We start from the raw sequence: 25,556 nt of genomic DNA on the forward strand, positions 1-25,556 counted from the left end.
GACGAATTGTACTTGTACGAAACTCAAAACTTTATCAAAACGAGATTCAAACTAGATTTTGGTCTCGCAATGTCACCAGAAACGAAATCAAGTAGGTACGATTGTAATTATGATAAAACCTAGCTGAAGCTAGCGAATACCATTACCTACTTCCATACGGTGGGTTTTTTCTTGACCAGGGCACTTTTTGTCCTTAATGTCGAAATCACCGCTCACCGCTTTGAAGCGGTAAAACCACCCACAGTACTGTGTCCTGGATAGAGCGCAGTTGCCACCATTAATTTTCACCAGCAAATGACTGAAACACTGGATTCCTTCAACCGCTTTCTCCAATTAATGAAATTATGAGTTTTTTTTATTACAACAGTAAAATCTCAACTTTGCTTTCCGCCATTATATCCTGCAACGGTACAATACGAAACTGAATGTTTAGGTCAACTTCAATACTGTCGTTTTTCTATAGCAATATGTAAATTTCCCACTTCAGTTCTACGGCAAGATAAATGTGTTTAACATTTAAATAATGATCCGTAATGCTGCACGAAACAGCCCAGTACTCGAACGACGCTTTTTCTGCTTTACACCAAACGGCCAAGGATGGCCTTAAGTTTGTGCTATGTTTGCACCGTTGCTGTTGGCTGGTTTGAGTGACTTGAGGTTAATGGTTGTTGTTTTTTTTCTTGGATTCCCAGCAGTAGAGCATGCAAACTGTTATTGCTTTGACAATAAAAAATGACCGAAGGTGGTCGCTAGCCGATGCTAACTGAACACATATTTTCAATCCTATTTCTTTACTTGTCTAGTTGAATTTATATAATTCACATTCATTCAAGTATTTATATTTAGATTTAGAGTTTAGAATGCTTTTGACAAACTGTCCTATATTGGACCAATTTTTACTAATATTCAAACCATTAATCTGAACCACCCAAAAAGATCGATATTGGCGCCTTTACCCTACCTGACGTTAGAAGCATTCATTAGTACTATCATAGCACAGAGCGGCAATCGCACAATGATTCAGCAGAATGGAAACGAAACACTCGACAGCAAACATGCATTGCGTGAAGTCAATAAATAGGTAGATGGCATGTTTCGTTGAATGATGACGATTAGTTGGCCGGCATTATTCGCAACGACCCGGCTGTAGCAAAGCAGAAACCAACGACTAGAACTCTAGAACAGTCTAATTTGATTCCAGGGGGTAATGAGCTGTACTTAGTTGTAATGGATATAGACATCGGTCGGTGTCACATCTACCAAATTATTGTCCACGGAAGTACTACATTTAGTGAAGCTGCTATTTTTGAGACAGTACATTATTACTGAATGTGATTTTTTTACTAATCTAAAGAATTTCGCACTTGCTGATAGACTAGCTGAAGTTATTTATAGATCATTGCATGGTGGCATCATTTCACGGCTCGGGGAAGTTGTTTACATGGGTTGCATTTGTCAGTAATTTCAGTACATTTCCGACTTTGAGCAATTAGCGTAGGCCGAAATTAATGTGTCGAATTTCAACACCTTGTAAACAACCTCCCGGAATTATGGCAATAATGTGGATATCTTGATAGTGATTCTTCCGGGCAGGGGTTTCTCAGTGGCTATTAGGTACTGTTGATGTTGACAAAAACACGATCGTTCTATGTTGTGTATCTTAACAACTACTTACGATGCCAGCCAGCAGCTTGTTGGCCTTCCTTCGCGATCAAAATGCTCAACAAATTGATCACAAGTGGTTGTTTATATTGTGTAAAAAATCCCAGAATGATTTTCTTCCCAGGAACTTCGACAGCTTTACACCGCAAAGCTTTACAAGCAGCTTTCAGTTCAATCTCATTTTCTTAGGTCTGGCGCCTCATGACTATAGATGCCATATTCACAGATTTTTTCATTCGCATAAATTTGGGACCCTATCATTTCCACCGCAATATTTAATTTCATAAATGAATTTTTCGTAAAGCAAAGTAAAACCTAAGTGCTAGATTCCGTTTTCGAAACTTGACTTTTTTATTCAGTAATCTTTGCTGCCAAATGTTAAAAATACAGGACAGTTGCGGGACTAGTGCTATGATTCTATTGACTCTTACTTGACTGGGGCTTTTCCGGTGCCGCTCTTGTTTGTAGACTTAGAACCTATAGAACCTAAACAAACCTTATTGATTGATTTATGAAGCGTGAAAAGTTGCAGAAACAGATGACTTTGACTTGGAAAGCGGTTAGCAACCAGAAAAACCATAAATCACTCCCCAGTTATGGATCAACATTGATTTAACATCTTTGTTTTAGCGGAATGAATCCCTAGCTTGCATCATATTCGTTTTTCTAGTGTGCATATTACACTGGAAAAATAAATATGATGGAAGTTAATGATTTGTTTAGCTAATAGAGAAACTGTTGATCCCCAACTGTGGAGTGACTGTACCTATGTCTTTCAAGACTATCGTTCTAAGCTTTACAACCAGAAAGCCGTCAAAGATGTTCGTAATATTTGACAAGAAAAAGGACTTGCTGATGTTCAAATCAGACTGCAAAATTTTTCTTACAATATTGGTGTGCAAATTTTTTAAAAGATTTCCCTTGGCTTTGATATAGGTATTCCATTACGAGTGAACGAAACGAGGGAAATTCTAAAATCAGTTAATGATAACAGTAAAATTAAATCTTATTATTCAAAAATAATAAAATATTTATTTATAAATATAATATTTTATTGACTTATCACATAATGATTTATTGACTCATTCATTACATTAGAATAAGAACATGGAATTTTGTTTGACACCTGAAAAAACTGAAATAATTAAGAAAGCTGGGTTTTCGTATCAAGTTGCCTTAACTCAGAATTACATGAAATTTTGTGTGCGGCCGTAGCGGACTAATAACAACAATAATTTAAAACAATAGAGAAATGGAAATTCAAGAGAATCAGTGGGAAATTTTTCGATTTTCTCGGACATCACTTATTTCAAAAGTTTATAACCTTTGAACCAAGTGTCGTAAAACAAGTATATTTGCTTGAAAAATTCAAGCGAATTTACTCAATAATCAAGCAAAATATCTGCCGAAAAAATAATCGTGGGACCAATAATAATGTAATGTATGGAAATATAAGTAATTTTTCTTAGCTATCCAGAAATAATACTATCTGGAAAAGTTTTTCAAACAATTTTCCATGGTAGTGGGTAATTTAAAAGAAAAAGACGGCAAAACTTTTCGCTAGTTTTTCCTTATAGCACATCGCGCAGTATTTTCATCTTATTCCAGCACGGTCTTGTGCTTGCTAGAGTAATTTCCAGTTTTTACGTTTTTATTGTGCTGAAGACGTCGTGGATGACCACTATTTTTTTTAGTAGTAGCTGTTTTTTTTCTGCCTTACGGCAAGGTTTGAGATAAAGTGTTATTCGAAAAACTCTTCCTCAAAAAGTGGTCAGATTTTGAACGCTAATAGCTTAGCGGTTTTCCGATCGATTTTCAATATTCTTACGCCAACCGATCGGAAAATCTTCTATGCGTTGGCCCAAATGAAGAAAAGTATTGATTCTTGAGGTTGCACTATTAAAAAACTGAAAATAATGAAGCTGTGTTTAACCAGTGGTAGCGCGTTTTCACGCTTCGGCTTATTGGAAAATATAGAAAACTATTGACTGAAGTTTTTGGAGCGTCTTAATAGAATACGAAATCTAGAAATTAAATAAAAAAGAAAACTTATTCAATTTAATTCTGCTATGTATATTTTTTCTTACGTCAGATACGAAGTTTGAAAACAAACACTGAGAAAGCCTAGCAAGTCGTAGGCGGAATACGTATCTGTCAAGAATAAAATATACATAGTACAATTAAATTGGAAAAGTTTTCTTTTTATTTAATTTCTAGACAACTATTGATTTTCAATGCACGTCAATGCACGTCAAAATAATTCTAACTTGGTCTAACTAGAAATTGTCGCTTCGCGGGTTGGAATAATTTCTAATTATTTTCGAACAAGCCTTGATACAATTCAGGAATCAACGAGAAAGTTGAAGAAAAATTCCATTCAATTCTACTATAACAAAGTTACAAGAGAATTGAATGAAATCCTACCCTTTCTCGTTTATGGCTATTAGCTTGATAATCCCTATTGTAATGTACCACTAACGGCGACACGAGCGGTGCCGCTGTTATTTTAAATTCAACAATTGTCACATTGAAAAATTGTCTGCCGTGAACAAGTGATAGCAATTAAAACCGAGTTAACACCAACTTAAACACTAATTCACCGCAACAAAAGCGCAGAAAAACGCATTAAAACTAAACCCAATGCTTTGTTTTAATAAATACCTACTGCTGGCCCAATAAACTTTATTGTGATCAGCGGAGAACAACAATCTTTTATATCTTTATATTTTTTTCCTGTATGGACTCATCACTGCGACCATTATGGTTAGATCTATTGTGATATCGTGATATGCGTGCTTGTGTGTAGTTGGGTACCCTTCTTTCAATACTTTACCCTACTTTACCCACCTCGTTCCACATGACAGCGCACAGTCCCCAATTATAGTCATCCCTGGCGTAGCAAACCAGTGCATTTTTACTATAAGGGTCTCATTTTTGCACTGTCAATAGGCCATATCGGGATAATATAGAACTCAGCATGAAGGAAAGGCGATGAGGGGCCTGAGAATAAACCCATGCTAAAGTCACTTTGACATCGAATGGCCTGATTCTACTAAGATTCGAACCCATGACCATTCGCTTGTCAAAGCAGACTCGGTAACCTTGCGGCTACAGAGCCCCTTATATATCTTCATATAGGCCTGTTTTCGTCCTTAAAAGGACGGTTTCTGGTAATTGATAAAACTATTAGACATTTCGGCATTCTTCTAACTTTTCTTGGGCAATACAACAGCTTGAATGTTTGGCAAAACACCTCTAGTAACTCCGAAGAAAAGTTTGTTCAATTCTCCGTCGATATGGACAGCCAGCAGCGGAAAATACTGGTCTTCTCGTCGTCACACAATCTGCGTTGCCTGCGGCTAATTCCAAAATTTCAGCTGCGAAATCACCGCTGCTGGTTCATGGGCGCACGTAATTTTGCTTTCTCAGCAAACAATGCCTACCAGGAACTGCAGACCAGCGGGACTTTCCCATTCCCTGCTTTGCCAGAGGGATTTCAGACGAAACATTTGAAACGGTAAACAAACTGATGAAAATGCAGCCGATTTTCGACTTACCTTTTATTATATACTAAAGTAACGATCGGCTGAAAAGGTGGAAACTACGCAAGGCAGATATGACGGACCACGAAAAAAGGGCCGGCCTTCGAAAATATGCTTTGTTTGAATAAAACAGGGCCTACTGTTTGGCATAGTTATCAGATTCAGCAAAGCAAGCGGACCAGAAAGTGCTCGTGCCATCGGCGTCGGCGTCAATGCAGCCGCTAAGAGGTTTGTAAAAGGTCACCACCAAAGGAAGAAGAACAAGAAGGCGCCCAAAGCTGCTAAAGCTTCCCGATTTGTTCAGTACGTTCGACGATCACCTATCTTGAGGTTACATCCAAGCAACTGTTGTTAACGTTGCAAGTTGGAGTTATGATAATAATCGAACAATTGGTCTTTTTAAGGACCGCCACCTGATAATTGAGGATTTAATGGAATTTTCTCAGTCCGTTTAAAACTAAACAAGTACTATTTTATAAAGCGTTGTGAGCAATGCTCCAGAAGTTTGGCAAAGCATATCACCAAGGCAGAAAAAAGCCAAAGCACGTAAATATTAATATTTTTTGAAACGATGGTTCTACAATTGATGAAGGGACGGTTGGGGAAAGAAATGAAAATTTTTTTGGTGAAGGAGGGGAAGAGCGGAAGGGAAGGGGGGGGGGTATTGGTAGCTATGCTTGACAAGTAGTCATTTTGACTCCTACCTTTTGTCCAATGCTGGAAGGTGCATGTGGGGAACCAAGCTGTAATCTGAGATTATAACCGGATTCGAACCCACAACACCCGCCAGGGCCAAGCATAGCTACCAATACCCCCCCTCCTTCCCTTCCGCTATTCCCCTCCTTCACCAAAAAAATTTTCATTTCTTTCCCCAACCGTCCCTTCATCAATTGTAGAACCATCGTTTCAAAAAATATTGATATATATGTATGACCGCATTCCAAGGTCAAGACTAAAAACTTGAGATTAGTCTAAAGCACGTAAAGTTTAGCTACTGAGACGTCACGGTTGGCTCGTTACAACAAATTTACGAATTTGTTCACTTGTTGCTGTCGGCTGAGTTGACCAAAGGTCAACTCCAAAGGTACCAAAGCAATAAACAAATCTACCAGCTCCAAGTAAATCCACAAGCCATTCCTACAGTAATGGTAAAAACGGGTTTCCCATTGGTGCTCCCTTAGTTGTTTGTAGAAATTGCCCTTGAATGTAAAGTAAGTCAGCTTTAAATACCATACTTTAAATACCATACTCGAGTTGTTCAACGATAATTTACATAACAGGACCTCATGAATTGAGAAATATTTCGAATATTTTCCGTGAGGTGGAGCAGAGTTTTGCGACGAGTTTCCTGGGAAAAAAACCATTAAATCTGGGCTGTCCTGTACTCAGCGCACCAACTCTGCTTGTTCAACTGTTACACCTCAACCAAGCAAAATCCGAAAATATTATGTATGGAACATTTATAGAGTCAATTATTATCGCCAAGATTGCCGAACTAAGTATTACTCTATCTTAAGTATTTACGGCGCACTCCCAGTTCACACTGTGCGGTGTGCAGAGAGCGCTCTTGGTGCACCACCTAGAATCCCAGCACCCAGATCGAAATCGATCCTTTTTTCACAATACCGTACCGAAGCGTACTGTACGATATTTTCTCAATATCGATGATTTGGCCAGAACCGAAAAGGAAGTGACAATTGCTGTTACTACTTATATTGACTGGTCATAAGATAAATTGGATTATCTTTGGATTTGGATAAAGTATTTTATGACCTGTCCCACAATTACTCGAAATATCGTAACGAATTGTCAAAATGTGCAGAAATGCCACAGCAAATTTTATTATCTACCTTTCTCCAAAGAAGGTCTTAACTAGCGAAATTCTCCACCAAAGGCATGTGTAAAAATTTCAAACGATCCGATAATTGAGAGAATCGATGCTTTGGGAACGACGTTATTTAAATTATAGATAAATTTAAGATAAATTATCTTTCTATGTAACACTAATATCGTATCGATAAACGATGCTACATACAAGATTTCATGAAACGTTGGGGCCATATTTTTAAGAAATGTCCTTCTCCTACTAGGCATTGCAGTTAAATGAACATTACTGAGTGCAACAAGGCTTGTTCAGCAAAGTTGTTTCTTATCACAATTACCACAATTTCTCAGAAAAAGAAAACTTTAAGATAAAAAAAATAAGATATAGAATCTTGATTTTTGTTTCGTGAGGCACAGCAGTGAGGCATATGCTATTTTTTTCTTTACCTTATCGAGTTCAAGAACGTGAAGTCCTAATAATATTACTAACAGATGAAAAAATTGAAAAAAACCTCTTTTTGTTCCGTCTAATTTTCAAACCACTTCCCATTCAACTCGAGTATACTATAGTGCACGACACGGCTAGCTATTGATGATTTTGCACCATGTGACCACGGACCAGGGAGCCTTCGACAAACTCCTTGGTCTGCAGATCAATACACGAGTTGAATTTAGTCTGCAAAGCCGGTTTTCCTATATAGGTACCAACCATACCATCCTTAAACGATTTGTACGAATCACCGCCGCAGTCGTGCGGTCCGTGTCATACGGTGCAATACAACACCGCAAGTCAGCAATTGATTTGCATTCCACTTAGCACGGCGGCGGCTGGTGAACCCAATCAATCGTCCACGTTCGAAATAGCCGGGACCGGTTCCTAAATGATTCAGTAAATTTTGCACACTGGTTTTTTTTATTATTCTTCTTTCCCTGCCGTCAATAGGGTTGGTTACCCTTTTTCACATATGTTTTTTTTAAGAATTCCATATTTACCTTATACTTTTAATTCCAGTGAAAGTATGTATTGGTTTGAAAACACCTATGACGATGATTGTAAAGATAAAAAGGAAAAAATAAGGTAGAAACTATTAGTTCAAACCGGTTTTCCGCTTTCAAGTTCTTGGATGTGAATCAGTAGTGGCGAATGAATATATTAAGATGCCAAATGTATTAGGGTAGGTCGATGTATGAAATATATTTAATCAATGTTTTGTTAAGAAAATCCCAAACTATTTGTATATTACATGTAAAATGCGATCATATAAGTTGCTCTTGCAAGCAAAAACATGGTGCTAACAATTCCTACACATTCGATGTGTCGTAGTAAGGATGTTCTCTTTCAAATGAATTCTATGGAGTGGATGTATTTTTGTCTGCCATCTCAGCGTAATACGCCTCCGTAGGAGGCGAAGCCTGCTATTTTCATCATGAATCCATTTCATGGATAATGCTGCTTTGCGCCTCCTTTGTGATTATGCCTAGTTTTGCATATATGGAAATTACAGTCACGCTTCATTATTATCGTCATCAGATTGTCGTTTTCAATGTCAATTGTAAAGAAAAATGCAAGATTCCAGACTCGTTGCTGCGCTGTGTCGTGTTGTGATCGCTGCTTTTTGCCGGTTACAATTCGCGTGATGCTGGAATTATTAAACCGCGCTCAGCATCCAGCTTCACTTCGAACGGAGACACCGTTTATTGTTTGACGATATTGAGAGGAGGGAATTCCATTCTAGCTATCTTCGTGGTAATACCGCGACTAGATTCAGTTGCTCAGATTTCAGTGGGCTTTTCCAAGCGCGTTTCTTGCTGAATTAATGTAATGTAACTTGTAATTTGCTAACTGTGTCAGTTTACAAAACAGTCCAGCCCGTCCGACTGTGATGTGACGGACGGTCGATGGTTTATTGCTCTATACGGTAGTCGGAATGGTTTGCGAACGATTTGCGCGAGTAATGGCGCTCTGCTTGAGCGATCAACGTTCAACAAGCTTGAACTTGTAGACGACCTGCATTCTTCGCGCACGTTGCACACCTTCACACATGGACATGTGCCTTTTTTGATCGGTTGTTGTAGAGAGTAGAAAACCAGCTTTAATCGACCTAACAGTGAATATTCGTTCGTTACAGAGCATAAAATGAACAATCACAGTTCTGGATCAATTTGAACTGGATTCCAAAGATTCTTGCATGGCACTTTATTACTAAGTACCATGCGTTCCCATTAAAACATAACCTAAACCTGTACGATAATTTTGAAAAATCCCCATATTCTTAAACATAGCTTTTGGCTATACAATAAATCGAAAAATACTCAATACCAATCAACAGAATACAGAAATCAGTTTGGCTATTTGTGCACTTTCTAGTTGACACGGTAACCTTTCCTCGGAGAGGAAAGCAAGCTCAACCTAGCGGGGCGGTGACTATATTTGTTGATACTTGGGTTCATATGACCATATTGCGTTTAAAAATTGTGTAATGATTAGCAATTTACGATCAGCACGTATTTTTTTCTGGTTCATTATTATGTCACCTACCTAATTAGATGTTGACAGGTTTTTGTAACGCGGGTGAAATAATTTCAACTGTAAATAGTGTAGGTTTCTGCAGTTTCATATCGAAAAACTATTGACGAATTTAGAGGCACTTCCTCTTTATTCGGGTCGACTGATGGGAGCCTTCGGCCCGAACCTGTACCATAATTTTGAAAAATGTCCAACAGATAAATAATGCTTGGCTCATAACTTTCCGGGCGGTTTATGAACGGTCGGAATAGTTTGCTGTGTCAGTCCAATCAAAAATGCATGTGCATTTTAAGCCGGAGTGTACCACTTTGGCAGACTTTATTCGCGTAAAAAAATGCATTCGAACGTACCAACATCGCATCGGTACTCATATTCATAAATTTTAACTGTCAGTATTCGCCTTCGGTCATACTAGACAGATAAATTACGACCACCTGAGCAACATAACTCAGAGAGCAATCAAAGCCCTGGCGGCCACTTTCCGGAGTGGCCATAAACACAAAACCATCTTTCGGTCTAGCTGAGGGGCGTACCAACATGCAAAAATTCCGTTCCGTTCCCCGTAACGTCCGAATTTGGTGGTCCAGCGGATTTGACCGATATGTTCGTTCTGACGGTAGAATAAATTATTCCGGGGGGACAGAAAAACGAAACAATGGCAGCATTGTTTTGGAAGCAGCACAACTATTGGATTGAAGTTTTAAAATTTTTCTCTTGTTATTTTTCAGTGAACCCAAGAGATTGATATGAATTATCGCCGGTACGAGCCTGCGAATGGTTTGGAACAAATTGTTTGCACTTCTTCGCTGCCCTAAGAGCAATGCAAAAGCAAAAAAGTGATTTTTAGTTTTTGACATTCGACTTTGACAATCTACTAGTCAACTATAAAAACAGAAATGAAAGAATTAATTTCATTCAGTAAAGCCAAAATTAGAAAAAAATAGAACTTACACTAGCATTATTTTCAAGAAGAAACAAACAGATATCTCGGCGTCATTTTCTTTCTAAAAAAATCTAAAAAAAATAATTTCACTTTTATGTATAGCCTTTTCTGCTTATTTCGATATTAATTTAGCAATTTGATCTAGAAAACTAAACGACGTATTGGAACCAACTTTTTTTTTACTTTTTTGATAGACGTTTAGAAAAGACATTTATAACTTTTGAGGTTTGTAACCGTAAAAGCCGTTTGTAGAAGTAGAAAAAGTGTTCGAAAAATAAAACTTTTTTTTTCTCGCGTTGTGTTTCGTATGCATAGCTCAAAAAGTATAAAAACTCTCTTCGCACGTCTTTGTTGGTAAACGAAAAAAAGTTTGGTCAATGCGTTGTTTAGTTTGCGAGAAAAACGAGGTTACATTAATTTTGAAAAAAAAAGTGACGATTTTACAGGAGGGACGTTTCATTTACATCTCGTGGTTGGATCGTTAAAATTGAAATCTAAAGTAAAAACTTTTGATTACCGAAAATTCAATCATCGGAAAATATTAAAATTCTTCAAAGCTCAAACAATACAGTAGAATAAAGCAATGGAGCACCCAGAGGAAATAGTTAGTTTCAAATTTTAACAAAACATGTGGTCTAATTTTCTTAACTCTATGAAGGTGAACGTCTGCTATGAAAAAGACCGAGTGAGGGGAAAGAGAAGAGAGAAAGAAAAATCCCCAAGAACTTACGGTAAAAGTTGAATTATGTTATTGATACATTTTGATTCAACATACAAAATGTTTTTATTGAACAACGAGCGAATCAGCAATTGAGCGAACTGCAAAGTACATTTTGAGGTCATTAACGTACACGAGGGAGTATCATGGAGACGTCGTTGTAATACAACGTTGCTGCCCTGAGGTACGCCGGAAGTCGCAAGACTTAACGTTCCCCAATTTCATAGAAAGATAGCGGTTTTTAAGCAAGGATTTCAATTACCGGACAAAAGAAGCAGAGGTATCGAGATGCTTAGTTTTGGCTAGTAGTATGGTGTGGTCAACGCGATCGAACGCTGCTTTGATGTCGGCGCACACCGTGTCGATTTATGCTCTACCCCTTCTTCTTCTTCTTCAGCAGCATAGAGCCGGGGTGGCTCGTGCTGTTTCAAGCACTCGTCTCCATTCAACTCGGTCTTGGGCCACTCGTCGCCAATTTCCTAGTCGTCTCAGAAGTCGCAAATCGTTTTCGACCTGGTCGAGCCATCGTGCACGTTGGGCCCCCCTGTTCCTGGTGCCGGTGGGGTTGTTGAAGAGGACTATTTTCGTCGCACTGTCGTCCGGCATCCTTACGACGTGTCCGGCCCACCGTAGCCTGCTAACTTTCGCTAGATGTACGATGGGAGTCTCACCAAGCAGTGCCTGTAGCTCGTGATTCATACGCCTCCGCCACTCTCCGCTTTCAGTTTGTACTCCGCCAAATATCGTCCGCAGCACTTTCCGCTCAAACACGGCAAGGGCGCGTATGTCCTCCGTAAGCAGCGTCACGGCTTCAAGTCCATAAAGAACTACCGGTCTAATAATGGTTTTGTACATTGTTAGCTTCGTGCGGCGGCGTATGCTTCCTGATCGTAGCGTTTTACGAAGGGCAAAGTAGGCCCGATTTCCCGCTTGGATGCGCCGCTGGATCTCCTTACTAGTGTTGTTGTCCGCGGTCACCAGCGATCCCATATACACGAACTCCTCTACCACTTCTAGTTCGTCGCCGTCAACGGTTACCGTCCGTGGGAGGCACGCATTTGTTTCCTTTGAGCCTCTTCCTTTCATGTATTTGGTCTTCGACGCATTTATTTTTAGCCCAATTCTCCTAGACTCCACTTTCAGTCTGGCGTAGATTGCCTCCGCCGTCGCAAAGTTCCTGGCAATGATATCGAAGTCATCTGCAAAGCCTAGAAGTTGGCTACTCTTGGTAAAAATCGTGCCTCTCGTTTCGATGCCCGCTCGTCGGATCACCCCCTCAAGAGCGATGTTGAACAGCATGCAGGATAGACCGTCACCTTGTCTCAACCCTCGTCGCGTCTCGAAGGGACTCGAGAGTGGCCCAGAGATGCGTACAAAACACATCACTCGATCCAATGTAGCTCTGATCAGTCGCGTCAGTTTGTCCGGAAAACCGTATTCGTGCATTATCTGCCATAGCTTGTCTCGATCGACTGTATCGTATGCTGCTTTGAAATCAATAAAGATGTGATGCGTGGGCACGTTGTACTCCCGACATTTCTGCAAGATCTGTCGGATAGTAAAAATTTGGTCCGTAGTTGCGCGAGCCCCCATGAAACCTGCCTGATAATTCCCTACGAAACCTTGTGCTATCGGTGACAGCCGGCGTAACAGGATCTGGGAGAGTACCTTGTAGGCGGCATTTACCAGCGTAATACCGCGATAGTTGCAGCAGTCTAGCCGATCACCCTTTTTGTAGATGGGACAAACCACTCCTTCCATCCATTCCTCCGGTAGCTTTTCCTCCTCCCAAATCCTCGAAATAACCCAGTGTAGAGCCTTTGCTAGCGTTTCTCCGCCATGTTTATAAAGCTCTGCCGGTAGGCGGTCCTTCCCAGCGGCTTTATTGGTCTTCAGCAGCCTGATTTCTCGTTTGACTTCTTGGAGATCAGGTGCTAGGACATCACTATCTTCCATGGGCGCTCCTAGGTTAATTTCCGTTCCGCCTCCTTCTGCGACTTCGCCATTGAGGTGTTCATCGAAGAACTGCTTCCACCTGACGACCACCTCGCGCTCGTTTGTAATTAGATTCCCTCCCACGTCCCTACACATGTCAGGTTTCGGTGTGTAGCCCTTTCGAGTTTGGTTCACCTTCTCATAAAACTTGCGCGTGTCATTAGCTCGGAATAGTTGCTCTAATTCTTCACGATCTCTGTCCTCCTTTTGGCGCTTTTTTCTCCTCAGGATCGTGGTCAACTGGTTCCTAGCTCGTCGGTACTTGGCCAGGTTCTCTCTAGTGGCAATACTTAGATAATTTCTCCAAGCATTTTTTTCTCTTCCACCGCTTGTTGGCATTCCCCATCAAACCACTCATTTTGTGTACTCCGAGGCTCAATACCTAGTGCCGCGGTAGCGGCCTCTCCGATGGCCGAGCGTATTCTGCCCCAACCGTCTTCGAGGTTTGAAGCACCTAACTCCTCGGAAGAGGGCAGTGCCTCATTCAGTACTCGCGCGTAGTTCTCGGCAGCTTGTGGGTTGTCTAGCTGCCTGATGTTCAGCCGAGGAGGGCGGCTTTGACGTGTCCGGTATACGGTGGACAGCTTTGAGCGCACATGTACTGCTACTAGGTAGTAGTCAGAATCAATATCCGCACCCCGACGGGAGCGTACGTTCGTGATGTTAGAGAAGAACCGGCCCTCTATGAGAACGTGGTCAATTTGGTTCATTGTACGTTGGTCATGTGATCTCCAGGTGGCTTTGTGGATATCCTTGCGCGGGAAAAAGGTGCTTCGGCTCTACCCCTTATTTGTTGTATATAAAATGAGGTGAATTCCATAAGATTTGAGCTAATAACCCGACCAGGAAAACAGTCAAGCTGATCAGTTGAGATAAATGGCGCAATGCTTGCAACGAGCTACCGAAAAAGATCTCAAATAATTTCGAGCCAGCGCAAAGCGACGTCACCCCGCGATAATTGGCAATATCGTTATCGTTTCCCTTTTTGAACACAGGAAAGATATAGCACAGACTAACAGACGTAACACTGAAGCCTCATTCTTTCGCCAAAAAAAAAACGATTATTTCAAACTTTCACTTAAGCCAAGACTCAAACAACAGTTGCTGCGCGAGTCTGCAGTAGCACGAAGTTTGCACCAGGTGATGCTCTTATTTGTTCTAAGTTTTAGGGGTGTCATTGAAACGATGTTTTGTTAGAAAATTTGTCCGAAGTGTTACGTCTGTTAGTCTGTGTATATAGGCTCTTTTCTAGCAGACAGGAAAGATTTCCTGAAGAAGCGATTGGCTAATAATAAGCTGCACAGGTCTCAAAAGAAGATACACAATTCTTTAGTATAATATAAGGCAGCGGTTCCCAACCTTTTTTTGGTTCGCGTACCCCCTGACGGATTTCCCTATACTATTCTGCAGCGAACTAAAGTTTTGGCGAACCCCTGGGGGTTCGCGAACCCCCATTTGGGAACCGCTGATATAAGGTATTCCGTCCGGCACGGGAGGCGCCGATAATTTCTACTGCTGAAGGACTACTACTTCAGTATTGCTGGCAGATAGATCACCAAGTGACACTTGAGCAGGAATTCTGAAAGTTTCTTTGCGCTTCTCGTTGACGAATGACCAAAAACGCAATTGCAATTAGCAATTTTGTTACGATTCTGTTACTTTACATATCTCGAGTAAAGATAACGGTTCATGTAATGTTAGAATCAATAAGATCGTGGCAACTGGCCCTGCAATTGTCCTGTAGTCTAACAGCTAGCTGCGAAGTCTGTCGTATAAAAACAGAAGGTCAAGTTTCGATAACGGAATGTAGCACTTAGGCTTTGCTTTGCTTTTTGCTTTTAATGATCCTAGTGCCTCGGATATCGTGAATGCAGAATCTATATGACGGTCAACGTAATTCGGGGAAATAGAAAAAAACAGTCGGAATATAGACAATGCCAAGACAGATGGTACGTTCCAAACAACTGTAACCGGTCATTGAGCCAGGTCCCGGTGAGAATTACCACGTCAATGTCAGCCTGCATTGCTAACCGAGATGAGGAAATCGTCGACTTTGGTGTGGAGTCCTCTAACATTTTGATAGTATAGGCAGATACAGTCAGATTTTGGAAGGGTGTCTTTAGTAGCAATATTTTTCCACCGCATCGTCAGCAACTGCCGGTAGGGCCAACGTCACCGCCGTCATCCATGCCAGCCGCAGCGCTAAAATCATGAAATAATTCAGGAGAAGAATGGCTCGAAAGCGTTGAGCGAAAGCAGGAAGAGCGCGACTGTGGTGGGTGGATCAGTGGCTTCCATAGTACCAAAATTGTTACATTCCAGTGAAGTACCATTTACCAGGAATTCTTCATACAATATTGATAAACAGGACAGTTGACGTTCCACGCTGAATGGTCATTGCTGATCCTTGTTCTTCGGAAGGTTACGTTTTTTGTTCGTTAATTCACAATTCACGCACTTTTCGAACGAGGAATCACAATCTTTTGCATTATGATTTCCAGCATACTTCTGGCAGCAGAAGGGATTATTGCGGGAAGATGCCTATGTCCGTACTTGGAATATTTGAAGCAACGCAAAGTATTAACTTCTTCGGCAATCTGCATCGATCCCATCTCACGTTGACAGTTTGCAGATTTATTAATATTTCAAACGTCTGGACACTAACTCACAAACTTAAATTTTTTATCGAACACCGTAATTTTTACCGAACGTTCAGCACTTCTAATTTCGTCATAAAATTATGGTGTTCGGTAAAATTTAATTGTGTGGTCTCTAGGAGAGCAACCAGTGGGTTAGGGTTGTAGGTCCGGTTCTCCAGTTGCGGGTGCGAGTAACACTGATATCCGAGGAGAGCGGAAGATTGTTTTGCCATTTCCGTTTGAAAACGATTTCGTCAGCTGTCAAGTCACCGGACTTATATAGGTTCATACAAAGAAAAAAAAAGGGAAACACTCAACACTGTCACATTTCCCCAAAGAGGAAAGCAGTACGCCAGTCATAAAACCGAAACAAAATAAACAAACATAAATGGCACGTATCGACGGCAAAGGTCGGTTAAAAATATAAAAAATTATGCAATTTGAAGCGGTTAAGCATTTGTTTATCCTTCTCTCGCTTGGTTCTTTACCCACACCCGTGTGATCCGAGTCCAGGAACGCGCAGTGTAATGGTTTCAAATTTATCAATACAATCCCTTCGGTTGTTCCCAGGCTTGGCATGCAGTTTTTGCTTCGTTTTTGCTCTTTAGATTATTGAGCCACAGCCAAACAGATTTCAAAAAGCAGGGCAGCTGTTGAATTAGTTATTGTCTACAACAGCGGTTCCCAAATAAGGGTTCGCGAACCCCCAGGGGTTCGCCAAAACTTTAGTTCACTGCAGGATAGTATAGGGAAATCCGTCAGGGGGTACGCGAACCGAAAAAAGGTTGGGAACCGCTGGTCTACAATATTGCTGAAGAAAGTTTTAACATTATTATTTGAGCCGCTATAGGGCTGTAATGCCGTTGGCAGCAAAAAGAGTACTCTTTTTGCTACCAATGGACTAGCAGCGCTATAAATACAAAGGACAAAATTATACTTTCATTACCAATATTGTAGATAATAACTAGCACTATAATTGCCCTATACATTACTTTGTCGAATTCTGTTTGGCGTGGCGCTGATTTTTTGTACTTGAAAAAAAAAGCCTTCTCATTGTGATCCTGCTGGATTCTTCTTGAGTTATCACTACCAAAAGAGAAGGTTCGACTACGCAAGTATTAAAACAACAGTACTGGTTTTGTACCGTCTAAAATGAATCAGGGGCGGTGGCAAAACGCATAGTCCGGTCAAAGTAATATTGGACCTCTTTGACAAACCAAGAATGTGATCGGTTTAAGTTCGTAATCCTCGTTCTTTCTGGTAATACATGTTTGGGCACTTAATACTGACAAAAGTGATGTCAATAATCCATCGTTCACATGCTCAATTTGTATTAACAATAGGGAAACAATTAGGCGAAGAAGTAAAAGTGACAACCCAATACCATAGGAATATCACACTTAAAAGATGAGATGGCACTCAACATTCTCGGTTAGTGAGATGCTTGGTCCAAAAATTATAAATGGGATCAATCCCGGTGTAGCGGGTTAGCATTCACGTCGAGGACCCGGGCTCAAATCCCAACCCCGCAAAAGTCACGAATGACCCAAGTTGTTAAAGTGACTATAATCAAACAAAAAAATATAGGGTAGATGATCCATTAGTTGCGCCACTAAGCACAATATACCTTCATTTTGCTTGTTTATTGAGGTATATGCTTCAATTAATGCTTGTGGGATACAAATTTATCAAATACAAGGTATTTGTCACAAGGCAAGACAATTGTTTTCGTTGTACGAGAAGCTTTATAAAGAAAAAATGAATTTTCCGATTCAATTATATTGTACCAACAGTTGCGTTAATGTTTCCTTAATTAAGTTTAATGTTCCTTTAATTGTGTTATTCCATATACATTGCTAGGTTGCTAAGTGAAAAAACATCGTAGCAAAACTATAGATGAGCGCCTATAGTTGTGCGCTCCAACTGCGCGTTAGATTTTGGAAAATTGGCATTTTAGCAAATAATGCTTTAATTTTAAATGGTGTAGTCTAACTACCAATACTTCTAAAAACCTGTCTTATATAATGAATGTAATTGTTTTATCTAAAATGCTACGGTGACGAAAATATGCATTAATAATGAATAGTAGCGCAACTATTGGTACTACCACAACTACTGGATCAACTACCCTAAATGTTTGAAACAAGCGATGTCTTTGAAAATCGGAAAATTTACGTTTGAGTTTTCTGAGAAAATAGGAGACTTTGAATTTTTATCATTTTCGTTCGTAGGTCCATAAAACTATGTCCGTGTACAAAATTTCCTGGAACTCAAATTCTTACGTATTTTCTCGGTTTGTTTGCATGTAAACAGGACAAAAGCTTGCACTGCTACCATTAGTGATGAAGACGGTATTGTGGAATTCCCGGTAAAATATTATTAAGGCAGTGATCTGTTTGTTTTTCCTTCCTCCTATCGTTTTACTTTTACTTCCGTGAAGGTTGTTGATAGAATAAATGTATTTCAAAAAGCAAGAAAACATGCATGCTCTTTGAACTTAACATAATAAACGTTTATTGACGCGATAAAAAGTTTGACATATATAAGCACTTACACCTTGTGCCGTCCAGTACACATTGTTGATAGTTTTCAACGAACGAATGTTGTCAAATTGATAAGAAATTGATGGTTTGTTTTGACGCTTTCGGCAGTAAACATGCATATTAAGCCGCAGAGGTTTGCGTTCCGTTACGTGCGTTCTCTCAGCAGTGCCTTGCTAAAAATACTTTCGATTATTCTAATGAACAGTGTTGGACAGTGTTTTTGTGGAACTTGTGGCATAAATAAATTGGAACGTCTATTGTTTGTTGGGTTTCTCTCAACAAGTTTTATGTTGGAACTTGATCGACGCGCACAATGACGATTCTAGTGAAATGAATTACTGTGAAAGGATCTTGTTGAGCAAATAAGAGAACATTATAACATGTTCCTCTTAGCCAAAATATTTCTTAGAATGTGTTTGCGACAGAGCCGAATAAAATTGGCTGCCATAATTAGTGAGCTTGTTTTTCCCGTTACCAACGTTTAACATGTTAGTTTTGTTTATTTTATTTTTTACAGCAATCGTTTAAAAATAAATTTCGCCTAAACATTGACTTATTCTTTTATCTTTTCTACGTTATCTTTTAGATATGCCTAACTAGAGTCGTGCCACCGGCAATGTTTTATCTGTGAGAGAACAAAAATTTTATCTTGCCCCAGAGGCTTAACCAATAAAAAAGTCATCGCCATTGGAACGTCATCAATCCTATCAGCGAACGGCGCTGCGCTTTTATGGATATCTCTACGATTACGCTACACTACTAAGTCGTCGATAAGGAACCACCACCGGAATGGCATTAGTGAGAAATTAGGTAATCGTTACCGCCACGGCGGTATCCCGTTTCGCAGGTGCTGAACAGTATCAAATCTACCGTGAGTGAAGTGTAACTACTTCACGTGAAAATTGTAAAAGGCGCTCTAGTGTGACCACAAACCGAAGAGCTCGCGAGACGAGCGGTCGACTATCATCTATTGAAGTATCAACGTGAGGCTGCCGGCGCAGAAAAAAAGCAACTCGGAATTCGCGATCCTAGTTGTAGTGTAGTTCGATTCGAGTGTGAGTGAGAGTAGTAGCAGAGCAGTTCGCCGTAGCCGTAGCGGAGAGCTCGGTTGTTGGAGCGCGAATTAATAATATATACCCGGTTGATACGCCGCGAGCCAACCAGTCCAACGCCGGTCGCGAATGAATCCACACAACTTGAATTGAGCCAGCTTCAATCGTCCTACTACTGAAAGTTGCCGCAGTGTACAACAAACGTCCTAGCAGCAGCAGAGGGAAGAAAGCAAGGCATAAATCTACTCAGTTTTTTGTCCGAGTTCATATAAGCAACAAAAAAAAAAGTTGACGCGACAGGAAGCCTTCTAAAAATCAAGAAAAGAGTTGTTAAAGTTGGGATTCATATATTGTTTTAACTTGAATCAATTATTGGTTTGAAAAATAAGAGTTTTTCTGTGTTGTTGTATGGTGTGAAGGTTAAGTTCGTATATGAATAATTAATCATAGTGAGCGACGACGGTTTTATAACCCTTCCATCGATAGTGCAAGTGAAAATTATCAGTTCAAAATGAAGGATATCATCGCATGTAGAAATTTAATCAATAAGGATACTATCTATAAGGACGTTGTTATAATTGGTAAGTTTCAAGCAGTTTCCTGGTGTCCGTATATTGATTTCGAAACGAAGTTGCTCAATCAATAGTGTTGTGCTGCTGCTGTTGCTGATAATTCGCTGATTTAACACTCTTGGGACGAAATTGCATGTCATTGCTAATGAATTTGGGTGAAACGCGTTCATTCATGAAGGCCGGCCTGAAAACGTGGTTTCAGTGGCTAAAATAGTTCATCGCGACTGTGAGTGCAATGTTTTAATGCGGCTTGTACCCACTTTATTTAGCTTTACAAATTCTTTATACTTCTGGGTTTATGCCAAGAAGCACGAAGTAATTATTAAAGCTAATTTCGATTACTAAATCAAGCAAAAGCTGTTCAAGCCTTGGGGACAAAGCTAGAACTGCGAAGTATAATATAGTATTTTTACCTTTTTCACGTGTTGGAACCGTGATAGTGGTAAATCTATTTGCTCACGAAATTGGTTGTGCTAATGAGCGAAAATTTGTTTAGTAAATTTCATAATGGCTATTTTCAAATCGTACAAACGGGCTCTTCCCGCGGTATGTACTTTTAAATAATAATAATCCAGGTCAAGAAGAAATATTTCGTATATTGTAGTATTTGAATTGAACGACGGTGATTCTTACTAATAAGTTGAGTGAATAGTTCATGCTTTTTTTGCTTTTTTTTTCGAGAGTCAAACTGTTTTCCAACTATCCAATGTTGTTCCGTTCCGTCCAAACATGTTTTGTCTTGTTTCCGGAACTGCAACCGTCAAGTCACGAAAGTTACTACACAGTAGATAGATGGTTAGAGGGTGACTATTGTGTCGTCTATATTTCGGAACTAAGGAAATCATAGAGAAAATCCAAAGATTTCTACTAAATTTTCAAAAGTGGGAAGAGTAGTGAAAATTACCCTTAAAGGTCAATTCTTTTCTTTATTGCAGTTGATGCGTAGAAGTTTTTCCGATCGATCGATGCAAAAATATTGTAAATCGATCAGGAAACCACTGACTTAATAGCGCTCGAAACCTAACCATTTTTTGTGAAGCTTGCATTTTTAGACTGACACTACCTTCGTAGTCCTACGTCAAATATTTATGAGCTGACGAGAGACGGTTTCCGGTATTGTTTAGGTAACTTTATGCCTTTAAATCAAGGTATTTGACGTCACAAACCAGAACTGGTTTTGAAATTACTGTGCCTCATCTCAAGACCGGCTAAGGGCTAATTTTCTCGATATCTAGTCGCATTTCGTATTCAATTTTTTTCGAAGTTGCGAACATATGTTTGCGATCCGTCGTCTTCTTCCGATCAAGGCAAGACACACTAGGTTCCATCCAATCTAGTTTCAAGCTTAGTTCACGGTCGTAGTTTTTTTAAATTTCCTGCGGTATCACGCCCCACTAGGTGCTAGGTGTGGAAATAAATCCACTCTGACCTCGAGCTATAGTAAAGCGACGTCTGCTCGCTTGGTGTCGGAGATAGACACTAGAGTAGCGGAACCGATGATACCAATGGGCTATGACATCCTGCTTCTCACTCACGTGACAATCCATTCATTCAATTCATTGTGCAGTGCGCAGACCGGCGGCAGTTCTCTAAATTACGACTTACATTCAGCACTAGAATAGCCCATCCATCAAAACGGAATCAATTTCGATGGATCGTTGGGCATAATGACATTCCAGCGGGAGTTTCCATATTTTTCCTCCCATCATCGTGGCCCGTCTGGTGTGCTGTATGCGGGGTGTGCTGTATGCGTCCGTGGGTGGCTTCGAGGTGATCAAATTTAATTATGATACACCTCCAATGGGGGTAAGATAAGATATATCGGTCCTGATAGCAGAAGTAGAACAGCTTTCCATGATGACGCTACGTTTTCACCGGATTAGGTTTGTTTCTGACGTAAATGTAGATTGCGATTCAGTTGTTACATTGTATTAAAAAGGAATATTCCATTTACTAATTGTCTGTTGTTTTTCTAATTTGATTACCCTTTCCTGAAATAGAGTAACTAATTTAGATAACCGAAATTGATTTACTGTTGGTTGAAGATTAAATTTACGACGACTTCGTGGTTAGCGGTTCAAACAAGTATTACTTTTTACGCCGTAAGACAAAATTACATCAGCCTATTATCTGTAAAATCAAGAGTCATAAAACTAATTTTGATCTTTGATTGGCTAACATTGTCCAACACAAAACAATAATTTATGATATCGTATTCAAATACTAAATCAATGAAAAGCTTTGTAATCACACATTGCAAGCCACAAAACAGATTCTAATTCAAACATTTGCATAAATTTGAAGATAGAAATCGGGAGCCTCTTTATTTGACAAAGGTTGCTCGCAGGTCGCAGCATTAAGGTAGTTTTGAATTCAGGGTCCAAAGTCCAAGCCAGGTGTGATAACACTATATGTGTTATTGAACTCCAAATATTTGTTCAATAGCAAATTATGATGTTTTTTGGTTGCAACATTTCCTCAGGCGACAGTCCGGCGTTATCCTCACACTAGTCACGAGAGTATCCAGCTCGAAATAAACCTTAACCTAATCCAATTCAATTTAGGTTACTGTGGGATTTTGCAAAGGAGGACAAATAAACTTGTCTTTTCCCGCATATCGTATCATGACAGAACAAAGATTTCCACGTTTTAACGTGATAGTTCCAGGAAATAGTAACTATGCCACTGTTACCGATTAGTCATATACTTGACAACACCACCGACCGGTAGTATCTTCACTTATTCTCAGTAATAACGTGATGATCTATCTATTTACAGTGACGCTGCAAAATAGAAAACGAGACTATCGCACGAGAATATTCGATAACGATCATGTAATCACAAGACCGATTTCAACATAAAGAAAGGCTGCACACCGCTTCGTGCTTCACAATGGGTTCCTGTTAAAGCGCAATTTGGTTAGATGTATTCATATGCGGTGCGGTGTTGATGATAACGATCCAGCGATAAGCAACCGGACCGTCCGCAACGTGCGATGATAGGGCGGAATGCCCACTCATTGTGTGGGAATAAACTCGGTTTAATTGATACTGTGGCTGGAAGATTGTCTCATGTGAAGAGGACAAGTTTGCCCTGTGCACCAGCTGCTGTGGTTTGCAATTTTGCGGCTTTCGAGTGTAAGTTTAATAAAGCTGCACCGTATGTCGTTTTACAAGTTAAAAAGGTTAATTGTATCAACCTCATTTCGTCACATTAGAAAATTGATAACAGTTGATAAGAAGGGCTAAGTTTTATTAAATTTTCAAAAGCGTGGATAATGTCTGGATTTATACCTTAGGTTCCAACTTTTTCATAATTCATCGCAGGCCTCTTTCATCAATCATTCATATTCTTCATCTCGACTTTTTTGTTGAATATTGTTTCTTTGTCTTATTTTTCTTATCTTACCATTTTCATCTCTTTTACGTTTCGCTCATATTCTATCGTTTTCGCTGTTTCTTTTTTCGTTTTTCAATTTTTTAATTTTTTTATGTTTATCTTTCTATTGTTATACATCTTCATGTTTATATTCATCATGTATGTCTTCATTGTTTACCTCTTTCAATTCATTAATCGCGTTTATTTGCTCATTATTTTCCGTCAACAACGTTTTCTTATATTTATAAAAATTAAATTAATAATGGAAACTCAAATGATGCAACTCTTTTCCATTCGAAGGACTGCTGGTGAGATTGTTCTATTTTTGCCCATATACTTTCATATAATATATACTCACATAACACATACTTTATTACATTGCCATATACCACCATTATCGTAAAGGGGAGGGAGCATCAGGGTATCGAATGAATCGACGACTGGCTGAAGGATGTGGTAACCAGCCCAAGTCATATAAGGTCGGAGAGGATATTGACGCGCCCTTCTAGCACACCAATCATAACGCAAGATACGTTTGTACGACGAAGTTATGTATCTAGAAACCGGAGGTCTATGCTGCAAGGAGTGTCTTATATGCCCGTGGAATCATGTAAGCGACATTGCTTATAGATCCACCCAACCCCTTTTGGTCCTTTATGAACAGCATTGACATGAAAGTTACTGGATAGATAAATTAGATTCTACAGTAATTCTACTTGCATACAATGGAAAAGCCTTGATGGTGGCTATTCCCATACATCCATACATACGTTTTCTTATATTTATTTATTTATTTCTTTTTTTTGCCTACATTTCAAGCAGAAATTGAAGTTTTATTACGTTCCTCTAGAGGTCCATTATTCAAAAAGTTTTTATAACCTCTTGCAGAGCCAGGACATGAGCTCAAGTAGGTTTATTACGCTTTACATAAAGCAGCAATAAAACCGATTACGCTTTTCGCCACTTTATTCTAATGAAGCTTTGTTCGTTTTGTTCGACAAAACTATAAAGCATCAAGTATGCTGTGATAAAAAGCTAAGTCACTAAAGATAGCTTTACTAAAATAAAAATATGTATAGCGATTAGCAGAAAAGGTAAAGTTTGACTGTCAGATCCTTACAGCGACCATAAAATATACGAAAGACTACACTGAAGTCGCTTTTTACGCGATTTTTCACGCGAATTTCGGAATTTACGCGGTTTTCGGAATTTACGCGGTTTTCGGAATTTGCGCGGTTTTTTACACGATTTTCGGAATTTACGCGGTTTTTTGCGCGATTTTCAGAATTTACGCGGTTTTTTACGCGATTTTCGGAATTTACGCGGATGTGCTCAAAACGTCTATTTTTTCGCGTAGTGTTGAAATCCACAAAGTTTTTTTATGCGAAATTTTGGTTTTTTACGCGAATTTTAGAATTTACGCGGTTTTTGGAATTTACGCGGTTTTCGAAATTAACGCGGTTTTGATTTACGCGGGACGTATCCTTCGCGTAAAAAGCGACTTGAGTGTATTTTGATTAAAGCAGAGGAGCGTTTGGTGCAAAAAATGTTAGACTGAATACTGGGAAAGTTTCGATCTGCGGCTAAAAATATATTGGGTTTAGTTTGTGGCAGTGGGACTCCAACCCACAATTTCTCGATTAGCACTCGAGTGCTTTAGGCATTTAAACTATACCACACCCATGTATTAATTAGTCTCAGATCTAGTTTTGTCCCTACCAGTCCAAGCATTCCATCTTTCGCACACATACGCTCGCCTGGTGACGGTTATTATTTGTAATATGACTGCCCTTTGCTTCTACCAAATATGTTCACGAAATACGAAAGACTAAATAATAAATTTTTAATAGTCTCCGCAGTTGTGCAGCATATGCACATTAAATTTCGTGCATAATGGAATGATAAGTGGTTAAAATTAACGTGCCATCGTATAGCTAACAGCTACGGTCGTCGCTCTCGTTCGTCATCGCAGTCTGAGCTGCTGATACTGATTACTCGCAAGGGCTCGCAATCCTGCCCGTGAGTAGAATCAAAGACGAAGATGAAGAAGAAAAGAAAAAGTAATGCATAATCTGTATCCCAATGTACCACCAACCCTCACGGGCAGCTGATTGCTCACGAGTTATTTGGTTCGTGAATAACCTATTCAGGAAGACGATAT

The 25,556-nt window shown here is 39.7% G+C and overlaps 1 protein-coding gene across 1 annotated transcript in view; it reads left to right on the plus strand.

Moving 5' to 3' along the window:
- Positions 1 to 19,403: 19,403 nt before the first annotated feature.
- Positions 19,404 to 25,556, plus strand: part of LOC128733793 (oxidative stress-induced growth inhibitor 2-like) — a 28,057-nt gene continuing 21,904 nt past the window's right edge. The window contains exon 1 of the mRNA XM_053827592.1: positions 19,404 to 20,026. Coding sequence (XP_053683567.1) covers positions 19,957 to 20,026 — 70 coding nt within the window. The 5' untranslated portion in view covers positions 19,404 to 19,956. The remainder of the gene's footprint in view (positions 20,027 to 25,556) is intronic.

This window comes from Sabethes cyaneus, chromosome 2 (assembly GCF_943734655.1).
Source record: "Sabethes cyaneus chromosome 2, idSabCyanKW18_F2, whole genome shotgun sequence".
NCBI lineage: Eukaryota > Metazoa > Arthropoda > Insecta > Diptera > Culicidae > Sabethes > Sabethes cyaneus.